Source organism: Brassica rapa, chromosome A10, assembly GCF_000309985.2.
Source record: "Brassica rapa cultivar Chiifu-401-42 chromosome A10, CAAS_Brap_v3.01, whole genome shotgun sequence".
Lineage (NCBI taxonomy): Eukaryota > Viridiplantae > Streptophyta > Magnoliopsida > Brassicales > Brassicaceae > Brassica > Brassica rapa.
In genome coordinates this window covers 11,172,280-11,192,959 of record NC_024804.2, presented here as the reverse complement: position 1 = coordinate 11,192,959, position 20,680 = coordinate 11,172,280, and the positions used below count along the sequence as shown (strand labels likewise).

At 39.1% G+C, this 20,680-nt stretch overlaps 4 protein-coding genes and 1 pseudogene across 5 annotated transcripts; 3 read left to right on the top strand and 2 right to left on the bottom strand.

The window, feature by feature from the left end:
- Positions 1-1,024: 1,024 nt before the first annotated feature.
- Positions 1,025-3,610, bottom strand: LOC103845033 (transmembrane protein 245). Of its 2 annotated transcripts, none has more exons than XM_033282798.1 (2): positions 1,512-3,610; positions 1,025-1,432 (listed from the first exon to the last, which is right to left on the bottom strand). In XM_033282798.1, the coding sequence occupies exons 1-2, from the start codon at positions 3,378-3,380 to the stop codon at positions 1,424-1,426; spliced, it is 1,878 nt and encodes a 625-aa protein (XP_033138689.1). In that variant the 5' UTR covers positions 3,381-3,610; the 3' UTR covers positions 1,025-1,423. The 2 variants fall into 2 exon arrangements, with proteins under 2 accessions (XP_033138689.1, XP_009120108.1); XM_009121860.3 differs by having other exon boundaries at positions 1,025-1,445; positions 1,521-3,610.
- On the bottom strand, positions 3,466-11,628 carry LOC117129276 (annotated as a pseudogene).
- Positions 11,629-11,900: 272 nt separating this feature from the next.
- LOC103845031 (nucleotide-sugar uncharacterized transporter 2) lies at positions 11,901-14,354 on the top strand. The gene is made up of 7 exons (XM_009121859.3): positions 11,901-12,227; positions 12,443-12,594; positions 12,668-12,876; positions 12,970-13,063; positions 13,135-13,301; positions 13,387-13,557; positions 13,847-14,354. The coding sequence occupies exons 1-7, from the start codon at positions 12,149-12,151 to the stop codon at positions 14,169-14,171; spliced, it is 1,197 nt and encodes a 398-aa protein (XP_009120107.1). The 5' UTR covers positions 11,901-12,148; the 3' UTR covers positions 14,172-14,354.
- A 93-nt stretch (positions 14,355-14,447) lies between these two features.
- LOC103845030 (ER membrane protein complex subunit 8/9 homolog) lies at positions 14,448-16,405 on the top strand. The gene is made up of 5 exons (XM_009121858.3): positions 14,448-14,789; positions 15,052-15,198; positions 15,286-15,345; positions 15,876-16,042; positions 16,135-16,405. Exons 1-5 carry the CDS (start codon positions 14,574-14,576, stop codon positions 16,163-16,165), a joined length of 621 nt encoding a protein of 206 aa, XP_009120106.1. The 5' UTR covers positions 14,448-14,573; the 3' UTR covers positions 16,166-16,405.
- A 326-nt stretch (positions 16,406-16,731) lies between these two features.
- LOC103846122 (25S rRNA (cytosine-C(5))-methyltransferase nop2) lies at positions 16,732-20,430 on the top strand. Its single transcript, XM_009123035.3, has 16 exons — positions 16,732-17,374; positions 17,456-17,519; positions 17,615-17,748; positions 17,847-17,930; positions 18,016-18,090; positions 18,164-18,235; positions 18,323-18,396; positions 18,489-18,541; positions 18,643-18,752; positions 18,878-18,946; positions 19,024-19,098; positions 19,201-19,293; positions 19,391-19,470; positions 19,565-19,664; positions 19,794-20,071; positions 20,182-20,430. The coding sequence occupies exons 1-16, from the start codon at positions 16,805-16,807 to the stop codon at positions 20,228-20,230; spliced, it is 1,980 nt and encodes a 659-aa protein (XP_009121283.2). The 5' UTR covers positions 16,732-16,804; the 3' UTR covers positions 20,231-20,430.
- Positions 20,431-20,680: the final 250 nt, after the last annotated feature.

Here is a 20,680-nt window from a genome sequence, read left to right as displayed (position 1 = left end):
TGTAATGCTTTTCAAATAATATATAGGGGATAGTATGTGAGATGATAAATAAAAAGGGGTCAACAGATAAATAGAAATGTAAATTTATAAATGTAAGAGTTGGTGAAAAAATACATTTTAGAGTCGATGATTCCTTCCATACATTTTAGAAATTATATTTTTGTTCGACTATATACGCATGATGGTCCATATTAGTTTGCTTTTGTTTGAACCAAAAAAATGAATGACTTAACAAACAAAAGAGAGGGAAATATATTAGTCAACCGAAAAGTCAGAGAGAGATAAAAGAAAAAGGCGAGCAACTACACTTTTTTTTTTGAACAACTGAAATATTTTATAAACTTCAAACCGGTCTCAGACCCAAATGGTAGCAGCGTGATATAAGCAGGCTTTGGACAGATTGTCCGCAGGCCCATTTTCTTCTCTAGGGATAAAGGAAAAACAACAGAATTCAAAAGACGCAGAGAGACATTCGATGTCCGATAGAACTCCGTAGAGGTTCATCGGCTTGAAAACTGAATTTATCGCGGTGTCTCTCTGCGTCTATTTGTGTTCAATTGCATATCGAAAAGTTGGTGATTTATCGCGGTATTTCTCTGCGTCTTTGTTAAGTCTTTGAAGTTCAGAAATTTATCGTGGCGTCTCTCATCGTTGAAAACCGAATTCAACCAACACTCAGGAATGCTTCTAGAGTACTTATCGAAAAGAGATCAATTGCATAGATCCTTGAAAAAGTCTGAAGTTACCTCCAACAACAAACATGTTACTTTATTTGTCATGTCTTCAGCTATAGATAATACTCTCTCCGTTTCGAATTAGATATCGTTTTAGAGCAAAATTTTAGTTTCAAAATTAGTATCGTTTTATGATTTCAATACAAAATTTATTGATTTTTTATTTTAGTCTATTTTTCTATTAATTGAAATTTGGTAAATGATGTTTTTATCTAGTAAAAAGATAGATTTAAATGTTTTATTAATCCGTGTGTGAAGTTTAGAACGACAAGTAAAATGAACGGAGGGAGTACATCAAATGATATCATTTCCATCGACTCAAAATCCAATTCCATATGCTATTCGAAGAACTTCAATTTTAAGAGAACACAAATAGTATAAACCAAAAACTATTACACGGTTTCCCCCAAGAATCAGACCTCATAGAATACAACAGAGAAACATACTACTTACACATTATAAATTACATTCCAAAGCAAACAAATCTCAAACAATCAACAATATAGACTCCCCTCTCTCTCTCTCTCTCTCAACTAATCTACATGATTCTTCTCCCAAATACAAAGCAGCCATGGCAGAAGCAATCGAAGCTCCTATCAAAGAAACCAATACCAGCTAATCGATCTTCTTCGGATCATTCAAGACAAACTCTGCATACAGATCCTTCAATGCAATCACCACCGTCGTTATCAACGGTCCCATTATAGCTCCCTGCAACAACAAAGAAAACATTACAAAAGCGCCAGTAAAGTTCCTAAAGATTTTATCTACTTTTTATTGTGTTACCTCGAGAGCAGAAGGAAACAGAGTCACTCCACCAATAATACTTAGTCCAGTAAGGTAAGCATTAGACCCTGGAATGTCATCTTGAATCTCTGAAGCGCCATACTCCATCAACACAAGATGAGTCACCGACAAAGTCACTGCAATAATGTATCTTCCTTCTAGCACGAGCTGCAAAGCCGCGGGGATCGTGGCGAACCAGTAAGGGAAGATCGGTAACAGAGCGCTGATAAATGCGAGAACCGTCGACATGTAGAGGAAATGAATATTGTATAGTCTAAACAATAGCCAAGTGAGACATCCTTGGAAGAACGCGATCTCCGCTGTAGCTAAAAGCACGCCAGAGATAGCCAAGTCTAGGACTTCAACGCATCTGACTCTAGCAGCTGCGTTGATGGGAAGCATGTTCATGACTTGCTCAGTCACACCGCCTGATTCCGACGTGATAAGAATGTAGAGAACCCAAATGAAAACCATTAGCTGAGAGACAAAGTTGAAAAACTCCGCAGCTCCTGAAATGATCGAGGTTCCTATAGAGAAAACGAACTTAGCGCCGCCTCCAACAACGGAAGCGCTGCTTGAGAACACCCTTTGCGACACATCCATGCCTTTAACCGCAAAGCCTTTAGCTTTCTCCACTAAATCCTCTCTAGTGATGATAAGCTCCCTGAAAATCACATCCACCTCCGAGTATATCTGACTCCACTCTCGGTTCTTAACCCGACTCCTCAAACTCATGAGCTTCTCAGTGTAAGGAGACGGAGCTATAAGCGCGGTGGACGGCGTCGACGTGTTCTGAGGATGCCCGATCACGAAATGCTTAATCCCAGTGACTAACTCCGTCATGTTATACTGCATTGCCAAACTATCAATCTGCTCAGAAACCGTCTCGTAGAACTGCGTTGAGTACATATCAACCATCCCGGGGACATCGTTCTCATCCATCCACTGCTTGATCCCAATCTTCTCAGCGTAATTGCTCTCCTCCACGTGAGACTTCAGAGAGTAAACAGCGTCTTTCCCTTCAACACCGATCTTATAAGAGAAGAAGATGACACCAGTCAAGGAGCCAAGAATCATCAACACAATCAACCCAATAGCGACGATCGTGTTCAGCCTCGTCATGATCCCTCTAGTGAAATAAGCAGTGAAATGACTTCTCCTGAAACTATTACTCCTCAGGGAAGAAACTGCAGATAAGGTCGAGTCCACATTCTTGGAGCTAAAGAGAAACCCTAAAGAGAGAATCACAAGGGAGCCAATAGCACCAATCCTCTCATAAGCAATGACGAAGACACCGAAGGAGACTAACCACTTAACCAACCTCGAGAACCCACCGGTCCTCTTCCTCGTCGTCCTCTTGGGCTTCGATCTCCTGAGAAAAACCCTAAAGCAGACGTTTTTAATATCCACGAGGGATCCGATGAAGACGTTGAAGACCCAGACGGGGACGGCGAGGATGACTTCGGTTAGACCTAGCTTCAAGGGCTCGCTCCAGAAATCGACGAGGGTCTCTTGGATGCCTCTCAGGGGAATCGAACAGAGGATCGCCCACTGGATCGGTCGGAGATACTCCTGCAGGAGTTTTCCGACGAAGTAGAGGACGAGGATGGCGAAGGCGAGGCCGGCGTGGGCCATGGCTATGTAGATTGCGAGACGGGCCTGGGAATCGACGGAGGATAGCGAGGGGCTCCCGTCGGCGGCGGGAGGGTTTCGCGGCGGCGGAGAAGAGGAGGAAGACGGAGGAGGAGGAGAGGGGTCTTGAGGTTTACGCGTTGAGGCGGAGCGGAACATGTCTTGCCAGGCGAGGTTCTCCGGGATGGATGATTTCGTCGTCTCCGAGTCGTACGGGACCAGTTCCATCAATCGATCAAATTCTCTCTTCTCTGTCTCTCCTCCGTCTGATTTACAAAAAGAAGTTTCTTTTTTTTTCTTTTTTTTTTTTAGTTTACCAGATGATAATTGAATGTTTATGATTGGCTATTAGTGGAGGAGACAGAAGGGGATGAATTATTTTAGTAAGTCGGAATTACGGATGTGCCCTTACCGACGACGTAGTCTGTGACCACGACGAGACGACCACTTTATAAAGTTCCCTGATTGAACAATATCGGTAACTAGATAACATTATAAGAATGTGGTAAAACCTATATGTTTATTCGATGTTTGTAACTATTTTAGAATGTAAATTTAAATTATATCAATTGACTGAACACAAGTTGTCAACCAGAATGCCACATGATTCGAACATGCTAGCCTATACTAGACACGGCAAAGCCAGATATTTAAGGCAAGTCACAATCTAACACGTTCTCGTGTCTCTTTGATGTGTAATAAAGCGAAGTATTTTATATGACTATATCCCAAAACAAGCATTCTTTACCACCTTTTACACCAAAACGTGTGCTTACCATTCTATTCTTATCTTTGCACGAAGTTCCTCCTTTTAGTGATTGTAGTGTAAGATATGGTTTCATTTCTACACGAGTGCAAAGCAATTAGAAGAAAAAAAAAATTCCCAATAAAAATATAAAATTATATTAAAGACGATACTGGTGACATTTGAAATCTTCTATTAGATAAATTGCCCAATAATTGTATTTACAGGTAGCAAGTATGAAGTATCAATGTATCATGCAGTATCCTTATGTAATGACTTAGTTGATGGTCCTCATCCTGGAATTTCTTCACCGGTAAAACAGATGGCTTGTAAACCGGCCCAGTCGACTGACAAAATGTTAGATTTGGATCAATTCAAAACAGGCCTAATCAGTACTCTTATACTCCAAATAAACTTTCATATAAAAAGGAAGGCTTGGTTTTGGCCTTTCAGAGTTTCAGGCTTTTAAAATCTTTGATTGTTCTACAGTTTTCTGTATACGTTTTGTCACGAAAAATAAACAGTTAACAATTACTCCCTTTTCCCTTTTCTCCTTACAATTGATTTATTATCATCAAAATAAGTTTTGGCCATTGTTTTTTTTTTTTGAAAAAAGGCTTTCATATTTAAATTGCAATGCTGAAAATAAAGTTACAAGGCTATGAGTTTTGACATCATAGAGATCAAAGTAAAGCTTGGGAAAGAAAAATGATTGACAAAATCATATGGAGCTAGAGAATTAAAGCAAAACACTCTGAGCATTTGAAGAAATTGAGAGAGGGATTAGCTCACTAAATAACTTTAGTTTTGGTCTCCGTGACGACCTCTGCCTCGGCAGCCCCGGCTTTTGCGACCTCTTACCGTGTGCCATTGCATATCTTGGACCTTCTGAGATGGTTTCAACTCTCTTCCATGTCGTGATCGTTGAGCCATTTCATATTCATTAAAATAACCTGTACAATCACCTGTAAAAGGAGTAAAAGACAAACCTCCAGAAGTAGATGGTGGAATATCATTTGAAACTTTGGGTGGGGGCGTTAATAAAACACTCTCAGTGACTGGAAAATCTCCCAGAGTAGCTGCATGGTTTGTATTAAGCGGAGCATTTTCAGACAAGGCTGAATTGCTAGAAGGAGTGTCTGTTACTGTTGCTTTAAATATGGTGGCTGGAGTAGATGGTTCTGACTCAGTAGTTGTTGGGAGGATCTCAACAAAGGATGAAGGTGTAGAGGCTAGTACTTGGCCATCAGATACTGATGTAGAGTTCAAAGTAGCAACTGATGAAATAGGCAATGCTTCCATGGCTTGAATGACTGTGGTCGAGACTGAAGTGGGTGGAGCATGGATTGAACCAATATTCACAGTAGGTGAAGGAGCCATAAAAGTAGGGATATTTTCTGTGTCTGATGGAATGGCAACAGCAGGAGTTCCTGTGACTGACGCAACGGCAACAAGTGGAGTAGAAACTGTCAGTATAGTGGCTGAATCAATATTTGCCACAGTAGCAGAAGCAGAGATACTCGTACCATCTGGAATAACTTCAGGGACAAAAACAGAAGGGTAAACACTTGCAGCAGGAAGCAAAGCTCCCATTTGATCAGTAGACGAATGAGTCGAGTTCCTAGGCTGAGCAGATTTTTGCAGACATCTTGAGTCTTTATGGCCTAAGTGTCCACATTTACCACATGTTGTTGGGATCCATGAATACTCTACATCGACCAATTGTATAGTACCTCTTTTGTCATTCAAAGCGATTTTCTGCGGAAATTATTTGTCCAATTCGACTTCCACCAAGATTTTGGCCTCACCCATGAGTGTAGGATCAAGTCTAGGCTTGTTTGTCAGCATTGGAGCTCCCAGGGCAGAAGCAATTCGGCTTATTCCTGTAATAGAGTATAACCTGCTGGGGATATTTTTTAGAGTTACCCAAACTGGAATTGTGGAAATTTCAGGAAGAGATAATGAAGCTGCAGGACTCCAAGGAGCTACAAACATCAAGCAGTCATCCACATGCCATAATCCCCTCTGAAGAATCCAAGAACGCGTAGATTCATCTGGAATGTGGAATAAAAAAGAAGATCCACCTAGTTTCCTAGAAAAGATTCTGCATTTCTTACCCCAAATCCTATTAACTACGGCATGAACAAGCCCACCTGACGGAATGGAACAGCGATGAAACTGTCCAATAATGTACTCTTTCTGATTTTCAGGACCATGAAGGAGAAGTTTGCTCGGGATTGTTACCATTGGAGTACCATCTTCCAAGTATGAGGGAGATGTTGTTCTGTAGAGATTCCTGGTAGACGGATTCATCTTCGCGGCCCAAGGAAATCGAAGATTTCCATCTTCCTTTACTTCAGGAGCAGGTAGCTTTGGCTTGACCAGAGCTTTGTTAGTAACTCTGTTTGTCAATTGTGGAGCTCTAGTATGATTTTTTGCAGAGCGATGCTGGCCATCAGAGAGAGAAGGCCAGTGAGACGGGGATGATAGTTCCTGAAGGAGATTTGATCCAGCTTCATGCAGAACATCTACCGCTGATGGAGAGGATAGATAAATCCTTAAAGGTTTTGCCCAGGCTCCGAGAGAAGGGGAAGAGGCTACATCAGATTTCTGAATAGTTTCTGTAGTAGAAGAACCCTCAACAGTGACTAGGTTTTGCACGATAACTGAATCAACAGGAGCTACTGTGGCAGTAGAGTCTTCATTAACATCTTCTCCTCCTGCATCTTTGTAATTCTCAACTTGAGGCACACTAGAATCAATCTTTGGAGGCTCTGATCCGACAAAACCCTTAACAGCTGGGTTTTGGCCTGAGTTTTGGTCTGATGGAGATTTTACGGCAGTAGCAACAAACCCATCAAAACAAATTGAAGAAGCTGGTACTTGCAGAGAACCAGTTGAAGAAGAACGGCGGAGTATGGTGAACATTAAGCCATTGTCAGGTTTTTCAATTAGATTTTGGGGTAGGAGAGAAGATGCCATTGAAGGAGATTGAAGAATTAAAAGGTAAGATCGAAGTTGGAGTTTGAAAGGGGAGTCCACCGGAACAATATCAAACCGGCAGAGCAGAGACGACGACTCGCGAACGGCGAAGCCGCCGAGAGGAGATCGAAGTTTTGGCCATTGTTGATGCGAGATATAAGAGGGAAATTCATAAAAATGGAAGCCATTTTGAGATATGAATGTAAACCTATTATTCATCGTTACTAGTTTGAACTTCCATCTTTGGGGATCTTAGCAATTGTTGTAAACCTGTTCGAAAATGCGGCCGCGTTACCGATTTTGCGGCCGCTTAAGCGCTACTCGTTTGTTTGATGAGCGTGGCGATTATCATCAATTTGGTTGCTTTGTACAGTAACCCACCTAATCCATGTGTATAGCGTAGAATAAGATAACGCAGCGTTTAATTGTCTAAAACCGAGTAGTTGAAATCTAAATTATTTTACATATGCTCCTTTCTCTCCTCGGCTGGTGCCGTCTCGGTCTTCGTTTCCAAGCGGTGGTCCCATCAACAGCAATCTCTCCGTATCTCCGTTATTCATTGCTTCCGGTTTCATGGTTTGTATTAGGACCGTTGGTTAAATGTAATTAACTGTAATAAGTTCATCAAATAGTTGGATTGATGTGTTTTAGTAGAGAGAGAACTCCAAAAACAGTACACCACATAACATATTTAAACATTCATTAAAATGTAACATGTATATTCCCAAAAATATGGCTACAATAGTTCAAAAACTAGGCTCCGATTAATCCCCATATAATTTCCGAATAAGTGATTCGGCGCTAGATCCAGATCGACTGCACGCGTTACGCCTAGCGTAGTTTCGAACAAGGGTTGTTTTACCAATAGAGTAGCTGCCAAGAAAAATTAGCATGAGACTCAACCCTTGTTCGAAACCGCTACCAACTTCTAAAATCTACCAATAGAGTAGCTGCCAAGAAAAATTAGCATGAGACTCAACTTACAAAACCATTGAGATATAAAAAGAGTACATAAATTTTATCTTTGCATCCAAAGTCCAACTTCCAAACCAAACTCTCGGAAACCGCTACCAACTTCTAAACTTAATGATGAGGCTGCGGTGGTAGCGGTTTCCGAGAGTTTGGTTTGGAAGTTGGACTTTGGATGCAAAGGTAAGATTTATGTATTCTTTTTATGTCTCAATGGTTTTGTAAGTCGAGTCTCATGCTAATTTTTCTTAATGACATGATGGTTATGACGTGTTTGAAACTGTGGCTTTCTATAAACTAGAAATCTATTTTTATAAAACCACCACTCTCACAAATCCAAGCGTTCTTTATCAAGTCATCATGATCTGTTTTTCCAGTTGAAGTTTCAATGTTCCACCAGAGAAACCACAAAAGGTTTCTTCAACTCAACAGCAGAAAGTCCTTTTACCAAGCCATCACCATCTATGAAGGAGTTGAAGAATCTTACTTGGATTTCTCTAGTGGGTTGAAGAAACTTTTTTGGGGTTTCTCTTGGTGGCGCATCTAATAGTGTCTTGAGCACTTCAACTGAAAAACAGATGATGATGGACACTGGAGTTTGTGAGAGTGGGAAGAGTTTGATTTGATAAGAGTAGAGTTTTGAATCTGATTATTTTTTGGATTTTAGCATATAAGAGTTTAGCGGATGGTATGCAAATGAATTAAGGCAGATCTAGAATCATATTCTGTTTTTGTTGTTGTTTTAATTAATAGTGATCAATTCCATTAGCTTTTTTTATGTAAAGAGTAACATGAATTTTTTATAACTAATATCAGTCTTTATATACTCTTTAATTCCATTGGTTATAAAAATAGATACATGATGTACACTTGTGGAAACTGATTCTATTGTGAGAAAAGGGAAATGAAACGAAGAGATAATTCACTGAGAGTAAACACACAAAGACAGTTTTTTAGTGATCGTAGATAATCACTATTCTGGATGATGGATCAATATATTTGTATATACATAACAAATTATGTTATCTGTAGTTATTTATACATAACCATGTCTTATGTAGAACTCACCGGTAACAAGTTATTTTGTGTGATATATTCAATTTTTTTTTAATATCAAATGTGATTGCACGGACAAGATGTGATATTTCAAAGACAAAATGCATATCAATCTCACAGGGAATATGAAAAAAAAAATTTGAAGTTATAAGAAAAAGACAGACTCGAGAGACAAACTCAAATTCCAAACTACTAGTCAACCATTCCACTTTTGGTCAACAAGATTGAAACTTGCAGTTTCGTTGACATCCAAGACTATGACGTGGCTAGGATACATGTCAGGAAAAGAGCTAGATGGGAGACGACAGAAATGTTCAGACTTTGTGATGAAAATGCAGAGATCTCCGATGTCTTGAGTGTAAACAGCGTTTCCTTTGTCATCTAGCATGAATACCATTACAGCTTCTGTTTTAATCTTCGCAGCAGTACCGTACATGGTCTTTTTGTACAACTTAACCATGAAAGTTTCATCGGTGGTTCTTGACTCCACCAAGTGCTCGCTCTTACAGCACGTATCCAGAAGCGTTTTGTTGGCCGTGCTCATGAAGGGAATCTTTCTGAACCGCAACCTCTGAAACTTGGCTTGTCGCCATTTTTGTGGAGATTCCATGATGCGATGAGGTGGCCACCAGATCCAGGAATGCGAAACAGATCATCTTTCTTGGAATAAATTACATGGGAGGAGAAGAAGCTAGGGTTTTGGATTCTGACGTCGATCCACTCTGAGTTGGGTCTGAAAAAGCTGAGCTGAGGTCCCAAGAACTTGACAGCCACAATACAATCCTCTTTCTCGGGTGACGATGAGGACATTGCTACGTTGGTGACCATTTGGATTTGGCAATGAGGAAGAGTCACAAGAGGAGGCAGAGATATACGTTTTGGGTTTAAATCAATGTCTCGGAAACCCATCACGCCATCATTCAAAGTAGTTAGCCATCCATTGGATGATATATCGTTCCCATTTCGTTTGTGGGCAACTTCTTTTCCAGAGGAGTGCTGTCACCGGCCCTCCTAATCACCAGTTTTCCCATATCATTTCCACAGGGATCTACGTACATGATGACACGAGGAGTCTGCGGCAAGCAAGAAGATATGAAGCCGTTACAGTGAATTGGAGAAGATCTTACACATACAGGTTTCTCAAAGAAGCAGAGCTTCGAGGGCTGGCTGAGAAGCAGAGACATGAATATATTATTCAGAATAATGAATGTTCTTCGCAGAAAAAGAGAAAGCAGGAAGCCCTAATTGAGGATATAGGGGAAGCAACTTGCTCACCAAATTTCCCATCGAATAAACTAGAGGTCCCTAAACTATATGGTCTTTAGTTTTGTATATTCTTTTTGCCAAAATTCTCTCGTTGACTTTCACAAGTTACGTTTTCCATTTCCTACTGTTTTTATTTTATTTTATTTAAATAAACAAGTCAAAGATGCCAAAGGGAAAATGCATCATGCATAGCAGCAGGAGGAAATAGTCATATATACAAAACAACAACCTTCACTTTTTAAGAGAAACTCTATGTAGTGTGTTATTTTCATATGTAAACAAGTAACAATAAAAAAAAATATATATATAATGATACTTGTTAAATGACAAATAACTGTAAATAGTTATATTTATCGACATTTATTGGACTTGACACTATACTATGCATTTGATTATTCAAAATGGGTATGAGACAAATAATGAATATAAGCTGATTGACGAGTAAACATGTCCAGCCCTAGTTTTAAACTTATAGTGACATGATATCTTCTAAAAGATGAAGATCTCAACAATTGTATTTACATGTAACAACGAGTATCACGCATTATCCTTATGTTATGATAATTGATGATCCACATTCTGGATTTTCTTACCAGCTTATATATCATATGGAAGGTAAACCCACCACTAACAAATTGGTGGATTTTAGATTTGGATCAATTAAAAAAAGGGCTTAAGTAGTAGGCTGGCCGTTCAGATAAACTTTCACATGAAAGGAAGGATTGCTTTTGTCAACCAAACACAACCGAGGTCCTACTCCTAACCATATCGGTGTTACGTTTTAATCGTACTTAATAAAAAATGTAGTTAAGTGGTGGATCCACAAGTTATAACACACACGCTCTATTACTATTTTTATGTAGTTAAACTATGTAGAGATGGTGACGTGGAGATGTATCTTTTTGTTTTATTATTAGACTATTAGTACGTAGGGGCCTGCCTCCAAGAGTTTGTTGAGACTTAGAAATCTTGGAATTAAAGCTTCTCGATTTCAAGGGGCCAAACGTCGATGTGAAGTCAATTTTTATTCATTTTAAGACTTGGAATTAAGTATCAAAATTGCATCATCTTATCATAAACACACACATCCTTATGCTATACGTTTAATAAACACCTAATACAATCTTCTTCTTTTTTTGGATAACGTAACTAACCCTCAACTTTAAAGAAAAAGGAAATTTTAACGGTACAACTTATTTATTTTTAATTATGGAAATTTTAGAGGTTCTCTTTACTGCTTGACGTTTAGAAACCTTGACTTCAACAAATATTTTGCTATCTGAAAACACTACAACGTATCCAAATATAGTTAGTTCAACGAACAGTAGCTAATATGTCATGATATGTTCGTAATCAAATCGGTAATAATGTCAAAAAATAAATATTAAACTATACAAGACACCTAAATATATTTTTAGTTTTATTGGCTAGAGAGAGTTCTGATTAAAAGAAAAAAAGTTCTGATAAATTGAAATGACCATTAAAATTTCGAATGTAATCGCATGTGGATTCTCATAAAACAATACTATTGAAAGATAAAAACCTCGTACCAAGCTGAAGAATAATTTTGATAAACGAGGTAACAAATGAACGTACATCAATCCGACACGTGGCAACACACAAAGTGGACAAATTTCTCGAAAAGGGAAACAAACGTCCCTGAAAATTCCCTTATTTTTCTTAGTTTTCGAGATGAAATAATTTTTCAAAAAATTAGAAAGATACGCTAAATGAAACTGCGTATTGAAGCAACTGCTATCTCTCTCTCCATCTTTCTCTCTCTATAAGGGCGCTTGCCTCAGCCGAACACAATCATACCAATCACATTGAATCCAAATATCTCTCTTTCGATCTAACGTCAGAGTTTTTTCATTTCTGCAATCAAAAGATGGAAAATGTGATCTGGGTTTCTCATAAGAAGGATTGAAATAATCGGAGATTGATTGATTGATCATTTTTTTTTTGATATTTGCGTGTGATGGGTCTGGTTGATTCCTTGTTTGGAAAAGATGCAAGGAAATTTCTCAAAAGGAAAGACAGTGATGCTGCAGAAGCAGGTGAATCACTCATCATCATCATCATCATCATCTTCCATTTTTTATTTGCTTTCTTTTTATTTTACATTTTTTCTGAAATTCAGAGATTGAAAAAATGATGCTTTATCCACCTCACATTAAATGATCTGAGAATTTAATGTTGATCACCTGTTTGATGAATTGCTTCTCAAGAAAATGAATCACCTTTTGGATCTGTTTATATATTCTCTTTGTAGGACGAGCTCTGGAAGAACTCAGAAGCTCTTTATACAATGAGCTCAAAACATCAGAAGGAGCTAAACGACAACAACAGAGATTCTGCGGCCCTGTTGTTGCCATGTCTTTTAATTTCGTTGTTGCTGTTGGAATCATCCTCGCCAATAAGCTTGTAAAGCTCACTTCTTTGAATCTGAAATTCTTCCTGTGTCTATGTGTTATTATTAAACTTTGTGTGTTTGCAGGTGATGGGAAGAGTTGGATTCAATTTCCCAATCTTTCTAACGCTCATTCACTATGCCGTTGCTTGGATTCTTCTAGCTTTCTTCAAATCTCTCTCGTTGCTTCCTATGTCTCCTCCATCAAAGACCACACCTTTCTCCTCTCTTTTCTCTCTTGGAGCTGTCATGGCCTTTGCTTCTGGTCTCGCCAATACCAGCCTCAAACACAACAGGTTCATTGCTCAAGACTTGATCTTTTGATTGATCTAAAGCTCTGTTTTCTCCCTTTATCTGATACTTGAAAGCTTTTGTTTTTGTCCGTCCAGTGTTGGATTCTACCAGATGGCTAAGATCGCTGTGACACCAACCATTGTCCTTGCAGAGTTTGTTCTCTTCAAGAAAACCATTTCTTCCACAAAGGTTTTTGCTTGATCTTTTATGCTCTCATTGTCCTTGCAAACTCTGGTTTTAGGGTTTGTTCTCTCTCACAGGTTATGGCATTAGCTGTAGTGTCTCTAGGCGTGGCCATCGCGACAGTAACCGATCTAGAATTCAATTTGTTCGGTGCATTGGTTGCTGTTGCTTGGATTATCCCAAGTGCCATCAATAAGATCCTCTGGTCTAATCTTCAACAACAAGCTAACTGGACTGCCTTAGCGTAAGAATCTCTCCCCTTTTGCTTTACTTGAGGTGTAAGTGTCTTAAAAGATAAATACACTTTTTTTTTTGTTGAATGTACGTAGATTGATGTGGAAGACGACGCCGTTTACAGTCTTCTTCTTATTGGCTCTCATGCCATGGCTTGACCCACCTGGAGTTTTGCTGTTCAAATGGGATTGGGGTAACTCTTCTGCGATCCTCGTCTCGGCCCTTCTTGGCTTTCTTCTCCAGTGGTCTGGTGCACTCGCTCTCGGGTTAGTCTTTTGTTCGTTGCTTAGCTATAAAGATAAACTTGAGTTTAATAGTTTGCCTGTGCTTCATTTTGCCGTCATCATCATTTATGAACAGAGCACAAAAACCTAATGAACCTAAACCGGTTCATAGTCCATACCTAAACCGGACGGGATGAGCCTAAAAGTTGTGAACCGGTGCTAAAACATCAATTATGTTCCGGTTTATTAAACTTTGGTTTAGCTAAATTAAGTTTATATGCCTCTACCTCTGTAGTACTCTTGTAGGCTAAGTTGGTTTTATTTGTAACAGGGCAACCTCGGCGACGTCCCATGTAGTATTAGGGCAATTCAAGACATGTGTTATCTTGCTTGGAGGCTACGTTATCTTTGGCTCTGACCCCGGATTCATAAGCATTTGCGGCGCTGTTGCAGCTCTTGCCGGCATGTCTGTATACACGTGGCTAAATCTTCCGGGGAAATCAATCGACTACAGCTCGAGCAAGCTGCTTCCGAAGCAAAACACAGCCGTTTCGAAACCTAAAGCCGACAGTGACGACGTGGGAAGAGAGACCAGAGTGCCCCTACTTTCTGTTGAGCTAGATCTCTCGAAGACGACAACTGCAAATATCGTATAGATTATGTTCCTTTTTTAGAAGTTCAGGGTTTAGCTTGTAAAATTCGATTTGAAGTTCCAGCATATTAATTTTGCTATCTAATTGAATTATAGTAAATAATCAAATACAGATCAAAATATGAAGATTTGATTGGGGGGTATATGTTTAAAATAATGAAATAGTGGGTGCTATTTTGAAAGTTCACTAACTCTATAATCTTATTGAAAAAATTTATCGTACTTAATTGAAAATTTAAGAAAATTGGGTAAATCCGGTTCGAGGGGACCCAGACCCGGTTTTGTGCGGATCCGATCAAGTTCCACTATCGCTAACAAACGAAGTTGATCTCAGAACGTGGTCTCTTCCAGTAATCCAATCGCCGCGAGTGGGATTTGAAGGACTGAGTCTGGGATCGAGTTAACTATGGGAAGTAACGGGGAATTGAAGTATGAGATCTCACAGAAGGCTTACATCAAACTCGTTCTCCACTCGCTGCGTCACAAGACGGCGGCGGTCAACGGAGTCCTCGTCGGTCGAATCAGCCCTAAGGACGAAGGCCTCGTGGAGATCTCCGATTCAGTGCCGCTCTTTCACTCTAACCTCGCTCTCCTTCCTCCTCTCGAGATCTCCCTCATCATGGTCTCTCTCTCTTTCTCTCTATCTTCTTCTGATTTGAATCGGCTTTGCAATTGAACTTTTGAAAAAAAAAAATTGAGTTTAGATATTTAATTACTAAATGAAATGGTAGCTGCATTTGTTATTATTAGTTTCACTCTTGCTGTTATGTCTGTTACTTGGATTGTCAGTCTTGTTTCTATTTTAACATAGAAAGTTTTAGATCTTGGATTGTTTGGGTTTAACGAGAAGCACAACACTGTTTGCTGTTTGGGATGTGTTTTAGATAGAGGAGCATTACGTGGCTCAAGGTTTGAGTATTGTTGGCTACTTTCACGCCAACGAGAGGTTCGATGACGTGGAGCTCTGTGGTGTCGCTAAGAACATTGGTGATCACATCTCTCGCTATTTCCCTCCTGCACCTATTCTCTTGGTGAATTTCTTGTCCCTTTACATTCTAACTGCAGCAGTTTCTTTGAATCACTAACTAAAGTAGCCATTTTATTATGCTGTTTTGTAGTTGAACAACAAAAAGCTTGAAGCCTTGTCAAAGGGTAAAGATCGAAGCCCTGTGATGCAGGTTGGTCTTTCTAATCAGGACAAGGTTTTTGACAGCTTAGTATAGTTTGGATATGAGATTTAGAAGTTAGTCAATTAAGTAAGGAATATATATATCAAGGCCACGCTACACTAGTATATCTTTTTGTATATTGTTATTGCTATGTAAAAAAATACACTGTTATGAGAAAACGATAAGACTTACCATTAGCTTAAGAGAGAAATAGAATTTTGAAAAACTGAGAAGGTCGATTTTTAGTATTTGCTAACAACTTATTGGTAGTCCGGCTCTCATCTCATCGTTGCATTGATTTTTAGTTTGACTGCATCCTAAACCTATACAGTCATCGTTAAGATATAAAAAATGACGATACTAGCTGACTAACATATCCAGACTATCTACTTGAATTGAGCTAGCAACCTTCTTGACATCAAACTCGTGTTGTCCCTTTTCTTTTGCTACCTTCTGCTTGATGGAATTTACTTTTGCTGCAGTTACTAGGTCACTTTTTCAATTTGTAGTAATACTTTTGTCTATATATTACATGCTAGCTTTGTGTGAAAGACGGATCCAAGAACTGGAGAGTGGTTGGAACAGATGGAGGAAGCAAGCTACTCTTGAAAGAGCCTTCGGCCAATGTAGTTTTGTCAGATTACATTTCATCTGAGAAATGGAAGGACGTCACTGATGTTGATGATCATCTGGATGATATCACCAAGTAAGTTAGATACACAAACCGAGAAAAGAAAAAGCTACAACCTTTTGTGTACACGATGTTAACATCTCACATATATTTCACTTTAATGGCAGGGACTGGTTAAACCCTGGACTTTTCAACTGAAGACGACGGGTATGCGATGCGATGTTAGTTAATTAGAGTTTTGCTTCCATCTTCAGTTGAGAAACAAAAACAAAAAAAATTCTCAAGAGACCCTTGTTTACAATTTTATATCTTAAACACGAGTTTATCACTTGAATGATGTCTTTTGAGTCTTGTTCTCGTGATCCAGTTTTTTTCTATTTGGTTGTTCCACTTTTGGTTATATAGTTGGAAACTTGGAATGAAAGCTCTGCTTTGTTAGCTGTTGTACTTAAACATACGAAGTACATAATTAAATCTAATAGAACATGAAATCAAATCTAGTGCTTTACATTGCCTGCATAGCTTAACCATATTATCAACATTAATCCTTTTGGCCACCAACTTTTAAAAATCCTGAAGATGTAGTAGTTGAACTTGAACACAACCCCAACGGTGGTCCATGACCAGTAATGCACAGCCTTGGCAACTCCAAACCCCAACCTCCGAGCTAACATTATTACAATTGGGCCTAATATTATCTGGATCAAGGCCCATTAATATATGCCGTAAACACAAAAACAATATATGGGGTGCTAGTTGCTGCTACTCCAAAATTCATCACCTACCTGTGTGTTAAACCCTCGCCGCGAGAAAAACCCTAACCCTAATTTTTGTGCGATGGTTCTCACTCGTAGCAAGAAGAGGGTGGCGAAATCTCAAACCCCTCCGTTGAAGAGAGCGGAGAAGCCCCAATCCCTGGCGTTGAAGAGGAAGGCGGAGAAGCCCCAAGCTCTGGCGTCGAAGAAGGGAGGAGCCAAGTCCCAGAAGACACCTCCGTTGAAGAAGCAGAAGAAGGAAGCCGTCGTGGAGGAAGATCCTAGCGAAGACGACGAAGAAGAAGTTTCCGATGATGCAGCCGCCTCTACCGATGTAGAATCTGATGATGGAGAGGAAGAAGGGTCTAACGGGTTAGGCTCCTCCGGGTTTTTCTCGGATGATGATGGAGAAGAGAACGACGACGACGGTGAGGAGCTCTTGGGTGATGACTTTCTGGAAGGTAGCGGCGATGAAGAGGAACATTCGGATTCGGGTTCGGGTTCAGATTCTGACTCCGACGAAGGCGATATTGAGAAGGAGTCTAAACTTATTGATGAGGAAGAAGCAAAGGAGGAGGAAGACGCTAAGGCTGAGCTGCTTGATTTCAACAAGGAAGCTGGAGACGATGCGTTTCGGCTACCAACTGAAGAGGTTTAATGCTCTGTGTTTGATTACAACACTAGTTGTGGGAATGAGGCAATATCTAACAGAAGCTGTCTTTCCATTGTCTAGGAACTTGAAGAAGAAGCTCGTGGGCCACCAGATCTACCTCTACTTCAAAGTAGAATCAAAGAGAGTGAGTAACTTTCCAAAGTTTGTTTCTTTGTTGCTGTTGAATGGTGTTGCAAAGTTTTGATTTTTTGTTTTATGGTCATTTTTTATGTTTTTCAGTTGTTAGAGCTCTGTCGAACTTTAGCGTCTTGAGGCCAAATGGAGCCAGCAGGAAAGATTGTGTTGAACAGCTCAAATCTGATATTGCTTCTTATTATGGCTATAACAGTTTTCTTATTGGAGCTTTGTTTGAGGTTATTCTCTTTCTAGTCTCTCTCATCTCTTTCATTTGATGTTTGTTCCCAGTACTCTTCACTTATGGATATTTTATTGGGATATCTCTTGCTTGCAGCTGTTTCCTCCTGTTGAACTTATGGAATTAATTGAAGCCTTTGAAAAGCAAAGGCCTACATCTATCCGGACAAACACACTTAAGGTGAACTTGGTTTGTGTGTTGCTTGGTTATATCTTATGACTTTTTGAGCTCTGCTGTTTAATTGAAATGATTGTTTTTGTTTTAGACTCGAAGAAGGGATCTTGCTGATGTGCTTCTGAACAGAGGAGTCAATCTTGACCCACTAAGCAAGTGGTCAAAAGTAATTCAATCTTGACCCATCCATAACCCTGTTTTAGTAATGTTCCATCGTTAATATGTGATAAAAATTGCAGGTCGGACTTGTTGTTTATGATTCACAAGTGCCAATTGGTGCAACCCCTGAGTATTTGTCTGGATTCTACATGGTTAGTGATCTTCTGTTCTCTTCTCTGTTCACCATTAATGGTTAATGTAAATTGTTTGCGTAAGTCTGTTCTTGGTTGAAATTGTAGCTTCAAGGTGCTAGTTCGTTTTTGCCAGTGATGGCCCTTGCCCCTCAAGAGAATGAGCGTATTGTGGATGTAGCGTAAGTTACTGTCACCTATTAAATTGTGGACGAATCTGAGTTTTGTTCTCGCGCTTATTGTGTGAATGTTTCATTTTTTTTTTATGTTGCAGTGCTGCTCCTGGTGGTAAAACTACATACGTTGCTGCTCTAATGAAAAATACCGGTATGTCTTCATTGATTTCTTGTGCTTCTTATCCCCTTTCCCCAGATTCAGGCTGATTAAACACTGTTTATAATGATTAATTTTGTAAATGCTGTAACCAGGCTTGATATTTGCGAACGAGATGAAAGTACCTAGGCTCAAGTCGTTGACTGCCAATCTGCACCGCATGGGCGTCACAAATACCATAGTCTGTAACTATGATGGAAGAGAGGTTAGCTTCTTGAGCATTTATTATTTCATTAACTTCATAGAAAGTCGAGATCGTTGAATTTATGATACTTCTTCATAACATCTACATACTGACAAGACTAGAATTATTACACTTGTTGCTTTCAGCTACCCAAGGTGTTAGGTGAGAAGTCGGTTGATAGAGTACTGTTGGATGCACCTTGCAGTGGAACTGGGGTAAGAAACTTCGAGCTTAGTCTCTGTTAAGCTCTAGATATTTATAACTAAATGTTCTCTTTCTGCTACGCATACAGGTCATTTCGAAAGATGAATCAGTTAAAGTTTCCAAATCTCTGGAGGAAATTAAGAAATTTGCTCACTTGCAAAAGGTATGACAGTACCTTCTCTTGGCAAACGTCAAATATATCTGAACAAACAAATTTTACATTCTCAAAGAAAAGCTAATATAACCTCTCTTTTTTTACCGGCAGCAACTTTTACTTGCTGCTATTGATATGGTGGATGCCACTTCCAAAACCGGTGGATTTATTGTGTACTCAACATGTTCACTTATGGTTGCTGAGGTTAGTGTCCTGATATGTTCCCGCCCATGTTTGTCTCCCTTATGTCTTTATGCATCCTCTTATTTTTTTTATGTTGCATGAAAACAAAATTGCGCAGAACGAAGCTGTCATCGATTATGCTCTCAAAAAGAGGAGTGTTCAACTCGTTAAAACTGGACTCGACTTCGGCCAAGACGGGTAATGTACAAAGTTCCATCTATTGAGATATGTAAAGGAACTTTACAATGATACTGTGTTAACGTTTCGAAATCTTTGTCCATGTCTTCATCAGATTTGTAAGATTTAGAGAACATCGATTTCATCCATCTTTAAACAAGACCAAACGTTTTTATCCTCATGTACACAACATGGATGGATTCTTTGTTGCAAAGGTACTCACTTTTAACCCTGTAAATGATATCGACCGTGTCTTTGTCATTACTCTTAAGTTTTATATTTAATAAACCGAGATTGATAAATCTACAAGTTTTCATGTTTTGCGCTTGTTTTTCTTTGTACAGCTAAAGAAAATGAGTAACATGAAACAAGCTTCAGAAGATGATGACGAGGCGTTAGGAACTGTAGATGAAGCTGATGTGCCCAGTGATGATGATGAAGCTGAGGCCATGGAAGAGATGGAGAAACCCAAGAAAACTAAAGAAAGCAAGGAGGGACTTGCAAAATCAAAGGAGAGCAAAAAAGGCAAGAAATCAAAATCTAAAAAAGGTGAGGATCCACCTAAAATAAAGAAGCAAAGGAAGAACAGAACTGAAATGAGGATGGAGATTTCTCAAGCTAGGTAAGAAAGTTTTCTCACCTCTTGTCAAAAACCATTAACTGAACGAAGAAAACGCTTTGGGCTGTCTTAGATTTCTTGCTTCACAATGTTTTTATTAAACACATGTGCAGGGAAGAGAAAAGGAAAGCAATGAGAGAGAAGTCGAAGGAGAAGCAATAATTCAACAAACACTATCTATCATGGTGAAGTTTAAGGTGCCATATATTGGCTTGTTGTTTTCATTTATTATTTCACGAATTATTTGTGTAACATTAAAAACTAGAAGCCAGAGAGAGCTACACTCTCTTAGACTCCAATGGAAAGATCTTTTATGTCCAAAAGTTTTGTTTACGAAGAGTCAGTGAAGTTGAGTTGGAGTCTTGAGCCAGTCACCAAGTTCCCCATCTTTCTAACACTTTAGTCGGCGTAACCGGAATACCGAACCAGTTATATTACAGTATTAATTACTCCTAAAAAAATACGTAAAATTTTGATAATAAATATATTAATTTTCATGTTTAAAACTAATCAAAATTTAGTAAACACAATTATTGTTTTTGAAATTTACACTTTGACATTAATACATACATCGAAAATGTAAAATATTGATCTTTTAGAAACAAAATATTT